We start from the raw sequence: 13,461 nt of genomic DNA, 5'->3' as shown, positions 1-13,461 counted from the left end.
GATTCAGTTTGTGGATGAGCTGCTGCGGGATGATGGTGTTCAATGCTGAGCTGACGTCAATGAACAGCATTCTGACATGTGAGTCCTCGGTCTCCAGGTGGGTGAGGGCTGAGTGGACGATTTTTCCTCTTGGTTGGACAACTACCGGCGTGAAACTGGGTCATTTTGAGCGGGAAACGTGTTCCCACGTCAGCCCGTGATATAAAAAACCGCCAGCAGATGTCACTGTAGGCAGTAAAATACACAACGACTATTTAACCGAAACCTACTTTGTCGTGTGCTGGCAGAAAGTGAACACAAAATGTGTTGTTAGCAGAAGCTCAGTGCAGAATTAACATGCAGGAGCGCTATGATCACGTGACATGCATTGATTTTTTTTTTCCCCCTCTCTTTTTCTCGACTTCTATTTCGACCCGTGCACTACTATGAGGGGATGTCAACGTCTCCAGAGGCACAAGGAAGAGGAAGAGACGTCTCTCCAATAGACTCAGTGACGAGAGATAATGCCCACTAAAGCTCAGAAGCCTGTCAGTCGATGCATTATTAAGTCAAATAAATTTGAATAGTGTAACTTTATTTAAATATATATTTATAAAGTACACTGAATTAAAAAGGAGGCCATTTTATATCAGTGCAATATATTCTTTAAATTTAAAAAAAATTTATTAAAACGAGGAGATTTTTGGGGGGGATTATGGAAAATGTATCATTCAAAGAGACAGTTTAAGAAGTAATGTATTAATTAATTGAAAGAGGCACGTGAAGGGGTGAGCACATTCGGGTCACCGTGATGTTTTCCAGGTACTCCAACTTCCTCCAAAAAATGCATGTCACATTAAATATTCCTTGCATTTCCAAAATGATTGCACGAGCGAGGTTTATTCATGATTCTAAATTGTGTGTAAATAAGTGACACAAGCAGGGCATAAATTTCGAATTCTTGTATTGATAAATATGCTCCATGAACATTTTTGGTATATCAAAAAGTAGGGTTAATAATTAACAAACAGCTAAATGTATTCATTAATAAAACTATGCTTGCCAAATATTGAGCCCACATTTATCTCTATACGGCTTTGCACCTATTGTACAATATTTATAAATACCCGTTCATAATTCATTTCGATGTATTACACTTCAGTCAGTCACACGTGACACTATTTTCCCTGAAAAGATTCAAATTTGTCAAATGTATTTTTTAAAGTGTGGCAGTAGCTTGAACTTTTCAAATGGGAGCCACCACAAAAAAGAAAAAGAAAAACAAACTGTTTTTTTACTATATTTATCGTACCCTCAATCCATCAAAGAGGTACCATCATCATGTATTGTTGAGCAGTGGTGTACAATTGCACTGTATTTTATTGTCAAGCGGTTCTAATAGATATCGAAAATATTAGCCTCCCCTTTCAATGTCATGCAGTGTGGCTCTATACACCACTACAAACTACAACCAGATCTATACACACATTGACAACCTTTGTATAGGCGTGTTGGTTGGGGGGTCGGGTGCAGTACTTGCGTTGGATCTCATGAGATTGTGCAAGCTTCCATCTAATGTGATGACCATTTCAATGAGAGTGGGCAATTGGTGTGGGGGACTATGTTTTTATGCTTCGATTAGCTAATATTAAGACAGAATTAGTCTACAAGCAGGAGGAAAACATACTTCACGTTTATCATAAGACTTTTGCTGCCCTTGTGTGCGTGTGTGTGTGTGTGTGTGTGTGTGTCCACACAGTGACTGGATCAATCTCTTGCTCTTTTTTTTTCTAAACAGACGCACCAACCTATTTGGAAATGATGATGAGATATGAGCCCTCATTGATTGCGGACTCATTATCCCTGACACACGCACGCACGCACACACACACACACACACACACACACACACACACACACACACACACACACACACGCGCGCGCACACGCACGCACGAACGGCGCGCGCGCGCGCACACGCACACACGCACACACACACACACACACACACACACACACACACACACACACATGCGCGCGCACGCAGGCATTCCTGCAGTCGGGCAAGGAGACAACATCACAGCACTGTACAAAAACATCCATTCTAATTTTACATACGGAACGTTTCTTCTCAGCCCCCAGACGAGGAACGTCATATCCTTTTAATTTCTAGACATTTTACCATGTGGGCGGAGTTATCAGTGGATGGATCCACAGTACTGTAACTCAAGGGTGGATGTCCACTGGGATGATAAGGAAGAACCTCTTAGGTGGGGTGGCTGAAAAGAGATTTGAAAGGGAAACATAGATGCAACCTGGCGGCACGAAGCACAAGTGATTGGTATACTTCCTGTTTAATTGAATGAATCTAACAAAGCCAATATTTTGTGAATTAAAAACAGGTGGTTACCCTGGTGAGTTGTATCTTTTGCCATCTAGTGGAAGAAAATTAGCTCAAATGAAAAAGCGGACAAGCGCTGTTTAGACCCCCCCCCCCAAAAAAAAAGAGCCACACATATCAAGGCGTTGTTGTTTACATTTTTCCTAACCACGCAAACACGACGTGAGGAACCGATAACTGTCATATGCATTTTACTGCAGCGTCATCTCCTTTAAAGTGGAAATCAAGTCAAAAATATTCTTGACAATAATGCTCTCAAACATGCTCTCTGCAACCCTACTCATCTAAAACACGGCATTCTGATTAATATTGCATTTGTGGAGACAGAATTAAACACCAAAACCTTTATTGACAATACAGTAATACGTTCTATACGGCCACACTGGTGTAAACATTGCCTTCTGATTAATATTGCGTTTCTGAAAAATGACTAGCGGCATAATCCACCAGTTTTTTTCACCTTGCTAACTGCACACAACCAAAACCAGAAAACAGGTGAGCCGTGATTCGTCTTATCTGAGCCCTTCGGCACTGTGATGTCATTTTCAGTCGACAGCAAGTAGCAAAATTTAAGGGGGAAAAATACACATCTGATTCAATTCACTAAAAATTGTGATGACTGCTTTTCCATTTGAAGATGGGCACCCCTCAATTGTAAATTCTTTGTTGTCTTAAGACGTTAAATGTGTGTGGAGCATATTGTCAGAGTTTGATTATTTCAATGATTTGCTGTGAAAGAGGGTTTGGTGTGTGTGCAAGCATCCGTTAATTTCAGCCTGCGGCTTTCACGTCAACTTAATTTTAAACTTGTACAAGAGGAATTTTAAAACGTGAATTCAAAATGTCTCTTTGTGGTGTTAATACATTTTGCAAGGGACCGAGGCCACCGGTGAATTGCTAGTTGTAAACTATAGCTCCACAACAGCACACACTAAGATATCTCCCCATATCCATCCTATTGCTTCATTTAACTGCAAAGGAGCTCTTCACGTTATGTTCCGCATCATGACCTCTCTTTATCATTCCCTCTTTGCTGCCTCACTGGGCTCCAAAGCCCTTGGAGAAGGGTTGAGGGGGTGGGGGTCTCTGAATTCCTCGCCCCCCCCCCCCACCCACACCCCCCCCCTCCCTCCACATTAATGACTCAACACAGCTGCGCAGCAGCAGCAGGGATGGGGGTGAGGAGATCAAAAATCCCCTGCCCTTCGCCTCCAGTCTGAAAGTATGTGGTCATAGGGAAAGTTTACCCTATATATAGCCTCCAGGTGTCTGTCTGCTGTGTCCGTTATTCAGGAACTGAGTCATCTCCAGCTGTTTGGTGGTGGACAGGTTGTCTTATAGACGTAGGGGCGAGTGTGTGTGTGTGTGTGTGTGTGTGTGTGTGTGTGTGTGGGGGGGGGGGGGGGGTCTTTGTGGTTTGGTGAAAGGCCTTTTTGAGGAAAGGGTTGGAAAAGCTATCGCAGTTGTATGTAATAGTTCAAAGCCACCACGAATGCACGATACATCCACAATGGTGGTTATTTCAAGAGACAAATATACTATACAGGTAGTGTGTTTATTAAAAACGGTGTATAAATCACAGCAGCAAGGCCAGCAGTTAATCGTAATCATTGGCCGCTAAATTAGGCACACTTATGGTTTACACACTATACAACGGGGGTCACCAACTCCAGTCCTGGAGGCCCCCTGGATTGTTATCAGGCTTATATATACTGTATATATAATATATACAGTATATGTAAATACATGTATATGTATGGGACCTTAAATCAAAATGGACTTTACATAAAAGTTAAATTATCCCTAAACAAATGTTGAAGAACATACAGTTGATAAAGATTTCATGTAACTTTGAAAGTAAAACATAACTGAATTGCACTGGAGCAGGGATTCTTTAGCTCACCGTTGAGTAACGCTGGTCATCTATTCTGTTAAAAAAAAAAAAGGTAAATTGAAGCAATTTTACATCATTTTAATTCGAAGATTTGAAAAAAGCATGATTTTTAATGATAAGTATTCTCTACAAAAATGACAAGTCTATGACTTGCTTTTTCATGACTATCATGACCCTTTTCCCCCTGATTATCATGATGTAATCACGTTCAATAAAATGCTGTCTAAAAAAAGGTAGCAATTTGCAAGAGGGATTTAACCCTTTCAGGGACAGCGATTACTACAATGGACAGCTTATCAGGTCATCAGGTTGCAGCGTGCGCGGAAGGGTTAATGGTTCATAGGTTTAATTTGGACAATTTTTTTAGAAATCATAAAGACATTTTGCCAAGTTAACATCACACTTGAGTATTATGCATTCTGTTAACACCGCTCCAATTTTTTCAAAGCAATTGGTGACACATTCGTCATGTCACTCTGTATTTCATGGCATACCAGGATTATTGTCATTACCTTGCCCCCATTCAGTTCAATGGGGAAAGATGATTTGAGTGTATCCTGCCCCCATCAAGTGTTCTTTCGGGACAATCAAATTTCAAGAGACAAACATGAATGATGCTGAGTCACATCACTTAGTGCGCTTACCCATCAATACTGTCTGAAAGAATGGGAGAGGGTTCGCGGCAGGGATGAGTGGGACGGTCAGTGGGGGACGTATCACCGTATGGGAACGCCATAAGAGCGGTCTTGTAGGGTTATTCCCCGCTCTGTCAAAATGCAAAGCTCAGCACAAAGCTTCCCAGAGACGTTCCCTCGAGACGCCCGCGCTTTTAAGAATTTTTTTTTTTCCTGGGCCTCAGAGAGCTGTTTTTCTTCTCAAATAAAGCCGTTAAGCCAACAGCTACACATTAGGGGAAACCACGTCCAAGTTCACGCGGTCCATCCAGTGACCTTGGTCCCGTGTCATCCCATCTCGTTCCCATTTGTCACATCGGGCTCCATTGCACCACATAAAACAAGATACTGATACTTTACAAACTGGCCCGAATATACAGTAAGTATAGCGTCTCTTTACATTTAAGGAAGCACGCACACTTGGTGCGGCCTGATCCAGTTTAAAGACCTCAAAGGCGAACCGGGGCGATAAGACGAGAGGAAGTAGGCCCCTACGTGGGTGTGAAATAGTTGCGGTGTGGGACTTTTCTGCGTTCGCACAATGGACGACTCACTGCAGGCCCTGCTTTCTATTAAGTGTTCAAGCCGATGGGAATACGCAGATAGCCGATGACACCCACACACAGGCACCCCAGAGCCCTCGTCAAGGAAAGAACTTGTTGCGACGTAGGAAAGCGGTCTAACTGTCTCGGCCTTGGCTGCTCAGTAAAATCAAAAAGAAGAAGATTCTCCCACAAAGTCAGTTGCATTTAGTATTCACAAGAAGAGACTGGTCTCCCAGGGTGACAAAGTACGATTACCGTGTGCCCCTGGGTTTCTGTAGCTTGGGTGAAGTGAATAGGGTGAGGTGAGTACATACTTCATATACTGGATATATTCAATTTGAAAGTCATTTGAAATGGTCATCACGAACACAAAATCGGGATTTTGGGTTTGAATCCAAGCTGAAGTTTCTATACGAATATAGTTGAACCTTGACTTATGAGTTTACTGTGGACCGTAACCAACCTCAGAGCTCAAAACACTTCAAGCTCTCAAATCATCTTTCCTCGGGCAGCAGTTTCAGTCAGTCAAGCAGACAATAGTCGGGAGTGATTGTGGTAATTGTTTTGCAGAGGATAAAGAATGTATGCCATTGAATATTCTCACGTTGTCTGTCTACATGTGTTGCTTCACTGTTTGTGTACAAATGTCTGTTTCTGAAGTCTGATTGTGTGAGTTGTGGCCAAGAGCAGCTCCTTGCAAGTTATCCGATAGCATAATGACAAACGGCATTCATGGACAAACCGATTGGTGACATAAAACATTTGGCATTGGATATTTGAACACAAACAGTGATGCAACACATGTGGGCAGACACTATAACAATACTCATCAGTGAAAAACAGCAGGTTAATAAGGAGTTGTGACTATCTGTACGTACTGTATAATTTTTTTTAAGAATATAGTGGGGTTTTTTTCTTTTCTTTTCGGGTGGGGGGGGGGTTGATTGGATGGACCGTGCCAAAGGCACCCTGCAGGGCGGCGATGCCGCATCGCTGATTTGTGTCTCGAAGCAAAACTCAGGGACCTTGGCTGGGTCCGTTAACAATATTTGAGCCCCAACAGGGCTTTCTTTGATTCATAATTAATGCAAACATGATAAGCGTGACATTGACTGCGAGGGTGGCCTGCGCATCAAAGTCTGACAGATGAAAATGAACGCAGCCATTCATCATGGCGCGAGCCGAATGGAGCCCGTAAGGATGAATTATTAAAGCACAAGAAACCTTTGTGCCGGATTAATGGAGGCACATGTTTATTACAGCGCAGTACTCCAGTCAGTGTGTTATCACTGCGCATACAAAAGGCGTCTGCTTGAAATGATCAGTTCAGTTAAGGCAGCAAGGGAAGAAGATGATTTTTGTGCAAGTGGTTTGTGTGCACATTCACATTCAAAGTGTGTTTGTTAGTGTGTGTGTGTGTGTGTGCGTGCAAAAGAAATCACTGATTGTGTCCATTTACAGTCGTGATTCCAAACCTTTCTTAAGCCAAGGCACATATTTTAAATTGGAAAAATCTCACGTCACAACCCCAAACAAAAATGGCACAGAATGTGGATAAACATGTCAATTCTATACTTTCTGTTGTCTTATTTGATCTGACGGTCACTGTAAGTTGCTGGCATGGACAGATGACCAAAGATGTATTCCATGTTATAAATAAATAATTTTCCGATCAATTAAGTAAAATTTGATAATTTCTTGCGGCACAACTTAACTGATCTCATGGCACACCAATGTGCCCCCCCGGCACACTGGTTGGGAATCACTGTGACTGTCCAAATTAGAAGCCTTCTTTTGTCTGAAGCCACCCACGTTACACTTTTCACGCAAAAAGTATTAGAACAGACATTAAAATGGTTTTGCAGACTTCACAGAATTCATTCTACTGCGACTATCCTGAGTTCCATGGTCAATAAAAACTACTGATCCCATTCGAGAAGCAGCCATTCAACCCACAAGGCCATGACAGTACCTCTACCATGCCTCGCAGATGAGCTTGTGTGTTGCGGACCAGATTGGATTTTGCAGAGAAGCACAGAGATGAGCCACAAAGCTTTGGAACAAAGTTTTATGGACAGATGAGACCAAGATTAACTTCCACCAACGTAACAGAAAGGCCAAAGTATGGAGAAAGGAAGGATCACTCACATTCATACAGTCTTCAATGAACTTAACGTGTTTTTGGAATATGGCAGGAAACCGGAGTACGCAACTCCACACAGGATTCAAACCCAGAAACTCATAACTGTGGCATAGACAAATGAACCACTGGACCACTGCGCTGCTGCATACAAATCAAATAATATGATGGAAAAAGTGAGAGTTTGTGACACTCATTCAAGTCTTTTTTGCAGATGCTTGTTGATATGAAATTTGCTCCATTGCTATGGAGAAAGAGTCATACAGTATTACACTGGAACTAACTTGTTGGGTGTATTTCTTGGGGGTGAGGGGGGCGTGCAGGAAGCGGTTAGTTAGCAGGGCCTCGAGGAGACTTAGTGACAAGCTGGAGGAAATGGTTTATAGCTCAATACGATTAAAAACAAAGATGGCAAAGATGGAGAAGCCACCGTATGGAAATGACCAGCAACTGCTTGGAAGGCATTGTGCTCTGCCCAATGATCTCAGTCTTTCCGTCCAGAAAGAAAGCAGCATTTTTCTACACGTTTTGAAACACTTACCCCGCTGACAGCTGTGATTAAAAATAGCAGCACATGTCAATAAGAGCTGCGCTGAGAGGCACAATGGCAGACTTGCCGGGAAAAACCCATGCAGCTACAGTATATGGACCGGGGTTGTGGGGGAGGGGGGGGGGGGGGAAGGAAAAAAAATGGTTTGTGAAGTCGCCGCTCAGAGCCAGTGGCTATCGATTGTGTATTTGTTTATTTGGTTAGACAGAACCCCTGCTCGTGTTTCCGTAATTGAGGCAGAGTACAGACAAGAAATACGATGCTGCATAAATTAGGGCGCATCATGCCAACCTTCTGCTCAACTTTATGTTGTAAAGCTGCAGTAATGGGATTTGCTATACAGTGCATTAGTGCTTTGAGACTGTTGAGGTCCAATCTGAACTGTAGGCCTACAGGCAACATTTTTGGGAGCTTGCTTCGCGGTGTACATTCCATTATTCCTCTTGTATTCATTTTGAAGACGTTTTGTTGAGTCATATTATACTGAGTTGTAGGAACAGAGAGGTGCCAAATGGTCCCATCCATTCCCCCAAACTCCACACGGGAAGGCCAGAGTCCAAATTCCAACCCCAAGTCGTGCTAAGCACTCATTTAACATGTTGCCCAACTAGCTAGGTCAAGCACCAGTATCGATATCGGCATCAGTCGAGACACCGGTACTCGATACTCCAAAAATTGTCCCGATATTTACACACAGATACCGTGAAGCATATACTGTACTTTCCAGGTGGAAACGATATCAGTCATATGGAGCCACGTGTCTGCAAATTATCCTCTGAAAAAATGATCACTGAAATGAAAGAACATGCAGATGGACTAAATTACAAAGTACCAGTATTTGTATTTGGTCTGGGAAAAAAAGTAGTATTGATTTGTTTTTGTCTTGCATGATCCTCTTCTCCGCTCCACTGCAGACACTGTGCTTAATTTTCCTCAGAACCGCGTTTCTTTTGCTACCCTCTTTTTCAATCCAGTCTCTACATGTGGAGTAAGAAAATGGAATCGTCCATTGCATGAGAAGGGAGGGGAGGCAGATGAATGATAGATTGAGCAATATGGTTCTAAGAGGGCTGACTCAAGCACAACTGGACTGTACTGGTTGTCTTAGAAAGACGTGTCTTCTCTCATCCAAGCAGGCTTTATCAGTTCGTGTAGTTAGGACTGTACAGGTCAAAGTTTTTGGCGTGGGAACTCAACTTTTCATGCTCCAAGTCGGAGGTGACCATAGCGACCGGTCGTCTGGTAATTCTAATACAACAGTTTTGCAAATAAGGCAGTGTGAAAAAGCTATGACAAGAGTAAAAATTTGATTTCTCTGTGCAGAATATGCATTTTTTTTCTTTTTGTGTTTCAAGCGGTCCAACCGGAGGAGTATGGAAGGATACTGACTTGCTAATTTGCAAAAAAATGGCAGGGGTACAAGCGTCCGGTGATGTGAAAAAAAAGATCAAAAATGATTTGCCAAAGTGAAACACAGATTACCTTCCCGGGTACTTTCTGTTTTTCGGCTGTACTTAGCAACCAGAACATTGTCTTCCCCACTAAGCCGAGCCTTCCCATTGTGGAACCCTCTGTGAAATTTTAGATGGAACACACCCTCATTGATGATTTATTTATCATTTTTAATGTTACTATGATTCAGGGTTATTTGCTGATTAGCATAGCATGTTGTTTGAGGCCAATTGTTCGCTTTTTTTTGACAATATGAATCGGCCATTACTTTGGATTAGAATCCGTTAGCGTTTCCATTTTAGGAGTGAAAAGTAATCACTAGTTTTAACATGATTATACTGAAGCGCCCCCTAGTACTTGCCTCGACTGCCTCAAGGGCCAGCCGGCGCTGCTTCCCCTTCCATGTGTATTTTCAAGTTCAAGGTCCTCATTATATTTCTCCTCCTTGCCATCATTGTAACGCTTTTGCGGTTGGGAGCAAACAGACCAAAAAACATACATCATATCCACCCATATTGTATGCTGTGATTTAAAGTGGCTCTGTCATTTATTGCTTTTGTAGTGTAAACTAACAGATTGAGTGAGCGTTTCAACTAGATGTTTACTTTTTATGGTTACGATCTTCAATGGTATACAAAAAGTATGGTCCTCAAGGGTGATGCTTCACTTCAATGTGAGACTAGACAGTCAGCTAATTATGGGGGTAGGTGGGGGGTGTATTACAGCCCACAAGGCAAGGACTATTCATTTTTTATGAGAGGGGCAGATCCGTTGGCGCCTTGTATCACGGACGTTGACTCTGCTGTGGCCACCAGGCGTTCAGCGAGGGTATTAAGTCGTAAGAGTGTGCTCTTTGTGGACTTCTGCCAGTGGCCAAATAAGAGACTCAAGTACTGTGCTTAACATTAAGTATGAATGTGAGGTCTGACTACTTTGTACACCACAGTCCCAATGCGCTGCATGTTATGGGATAGAAGAGGAGAGGGATAGAAATGCAGGGCAGCGGAGTGGCTAGAGTTGTAAGCATGATCAGGGTTTAAATCTCAGCTCAGGCCCTCCTGGATGGAGTTTGCATGTTCTCTGTAACGACACCTTATGATCAGGGAGTACACAAGCAGCCATATCAAATAGAGAATCAATAGCGATTGGGGAAAAAACCAAAACACTGAAGGCGAATAGGAATATAGACAACATCTGCTCACCAGAAGCTGAGTTTTACTGAGTTTGTTTACAGACAAGCATGTGGGATGTTACACGTCTTTGTCTCTTTCCTAACATGGTCCGTGTAGAACCACCACTCCATCATAGCATGTGGTTAGCATTTTTAAACTGGATTAATGATGTGTCAAGCTTCCATGGCGTTCACATAAAATGACACAGAGGACCTGATCTGCACCGTTTGACTTGAGTTAGGGGCGTAGAACGACAGTGTAACACACACACACACACACACACACACAATTTATTTGCAATATTTTCACCCTGGAATTAGTTTTATTATCTTGGGAAAGGGAGATTTTTTTTTCATATTATTGCAAAGAAAATTTTTGACATGACTTCCCCTTTAAGGCATTTTTTTTTTTTTTTGGTCAAAATATGACAACGTCAGAAGGTATGTGTGTGCTTTATCACTGCAAACTCTACCTTTAATGGACAAACTAATTGATGTTTTAAAAAAATATATATAACATTTAACCATCAGCTGCTCCAGACAATGCATGAACGTAAATTTCAGCATCCAGGCGCTTATGATTTTTAAAGAGGGATTAAAAAAAAATAAATACATGTAAGTAATTCATGCATTTACGTTGAAACGAAAAACACCCTTACGGTGACAAAATATTGCATTTGTACTTCGTCACTTCCCACTACTACCAAGTTCAATGGCCCGGATGTGTATTTGCGCTTGGAAAACGGACGTGAGATCACAGCATAAGAAATTCATGATGCTCATCAATGATCCACTCCAATCACAGAGGTCTGCCTGGGAGGAGGAGGATGGTAAGGAGAGGGGTGGGTGCACCTGCTGTCCCGCGCCTCGCTGCAGCGAGAGTCGGATCACCACACAGCGCGGAGCGGGAACACCTGGCTTGCACGCCGCACGCTTACCAGGGCGGGGGTCCACCAAAGAACGTCATACCCGGCAACGATGTCCCGTCTGGGTGGCGGCGGACGCGCCGGCAGCTTTTTCTCGGCGTGCCTCCTCTCCGTGTGTCAAGCCCTGCGGAGCTGCGGGGAGGTCCAGTGCGCCGACGGCCAACAGTGCTGCCCGCCCATCGTCGCCGGGAACGGGAGTAGCAGCGGCGACGGAGGTGGTGGTGGAGGAGGAGGAGGAGGAGGAGGGATGGGAGGGGGCTCAACTGTTCGGTGCTGTAAGCTTCCGATCCACATCTTCTTCGACAACGTGGGCTGGTTCACGCGGAAGTTGTCGGGCATCCTCATCCTGTTGCTGCTCTTCGCCATGGGCTACTTCATCCAGAGGATAGTGTGCCCGAGACCGCGCCGCCACCCGCACCAGGACCGCGGGGAGGAGCCCTCGCTCTTCCACGGCCCGGCGTCCGCCTCCCAGGACTCCCTGCTGGATCGCTACCCCGACTGCAACCCGGTGGACTTCGCCTCGCCCAACCTGCCAGCTTACGACGAGGTCAAGTATTTGCCCACGTACGAGGAGAGCATGCAGGAGATGCACCGGGACCGCTCCGACGACAACTTGCTGGCCGAAAACGAGACGAGCGGTCCGGGCAGAGGCAGGGCGGTGGGGCCGGGGGCTGGAGAGCACAGAATGGATGTTCTGGAGGGGTCGGAAGGGCAGCAGCCCGGCCCAAGGACATCTCGGAACTCTGTCTGATGGAAACAACGTGCATTAAGACAATATCCTCTTTAAGAGTTTTAGTTGACTTTTACTCTCAAGTGCAATTTTAACATCGACTGTTGACAATAAAAGAGAGTCTACAATCGCCTTTTGATTGCAAATGAGCGTCTGGGATGATTTTTTTTTTTTAATGGTGCTCTTCGTTTTGAAGACAGCTAGTTGAAATCATATTAAGTTGTACGGTACTAAGGCATGTCAATTGTGGGTGCTTACCGCTACAGACCTTGAAAGAAAAATATCAAATTTGTATTTTAAAAATCCCCTCCTCCCCCCTCCCCGCAAGGAATGGATTCACTTGAATTTCACTTAAAACTGACATCGGCCAACATGAACACTTTCAAAAGTCTCTTGTGTCTTAGAGAGGAGGGGCCTGGGTGAGGGGGGGCGTGCAGGAACCATCATTCATTCTGCAGTCATTGCTGCCTAATGAAATATGAGGTGACCTTTTTGCAACAATTCAAAAACTACTCTTGACACCACATATATCACAGCGCCGGGATTTATATCCTGCTTACGTGGTTTAAATAAGCAGAAAGACTTACTTTGAGTAAGTCATGAAAAAAAAAGAACATTTCACAGTTACAGACCAGTCTGGTTTCTTTTTCAAAGCTGCGCAAAGTGGAGCGTGATTGCGGTGGCTCAGGTAATCCAACACTGGCTGACCATGACTGATGGCCTTGCTCCTCCAGAGAGAAATCTGTGGGTGGATGGGGTTAGCACTTAGAAGCACAAATCCATGTTTAGAACCCACTTAAGGGCCAGATGAGAGGGGAATGACCCCTGAGAAAGTGGTGGTCATTTTACGAGGCTTAAGAGCTGTGAATGCTGAGTGACGTTCTCACATGCGCGACGGCATGAGCGTTCTCCAGTAGCCTACATGAAATTTTAACTAAGGGTCAATATAAAACTGATGTCTTCCCGTGGCGGCACTTGGGAAAGGTTGAGTCTCCTTTT

The 13,461-nt window shown here is 43.8% G+C and overlaps 1 protein-coding gene across 1 annotated transcript; it reads left to right on the top strand.

The window, feature by feature from the left end:
- The first annotated feature begins 11,330 nt into the window (after positions 1-11,330).
- c15h3orf80 (chromosome 15 C3orf80 homolog) lies at positions 11,331-12,727 on the top strand. Its single transcript, XM_019874225.1, has one exon. The coding sequence runs from the start codon at positions 11,785-11,787 to the stop codon at positions 12,481-12,483; it is 699 nt and encodes a 232-aa protein (XP_019729784.1). The 5' UTR covers positions 11,331-11,784; the 3' UTR covers positions 12,484-12,727.
- Positions 12,728-13,461: the final 734 nt, after the last annotated feature.

Source organism: Hippocampus comes, unplaced genomic scaffold, assembly GCF_001891065.2.
Source record: "Hippocampus comes isolate QL1 unplaced genomic scaffold, H_comes_QL1_v1.1 scaffold125, whole genome shotgun sequence".
Taxonomy (NCBI): Eukaryota; Metazoa; Chordata; class Actinopteri; order Syngnathiformes; family Syngnathidae; genus Hippocampus; species Hippocampus comes.
Note: the sequence above shows the minus strand (reverse complement) of the source record. Positions and strands in the feature narration are given on the sequence as shown.

Coding starts and splice junctions, on each gene's coding strand:
- c15h3orf80 (XM_019874225.1), top strand. CDS start 11,785: ATGTCCCGTCTGGGTGGCGGCGGACGCGCCGGCAGCTTTTTCTCGGCG.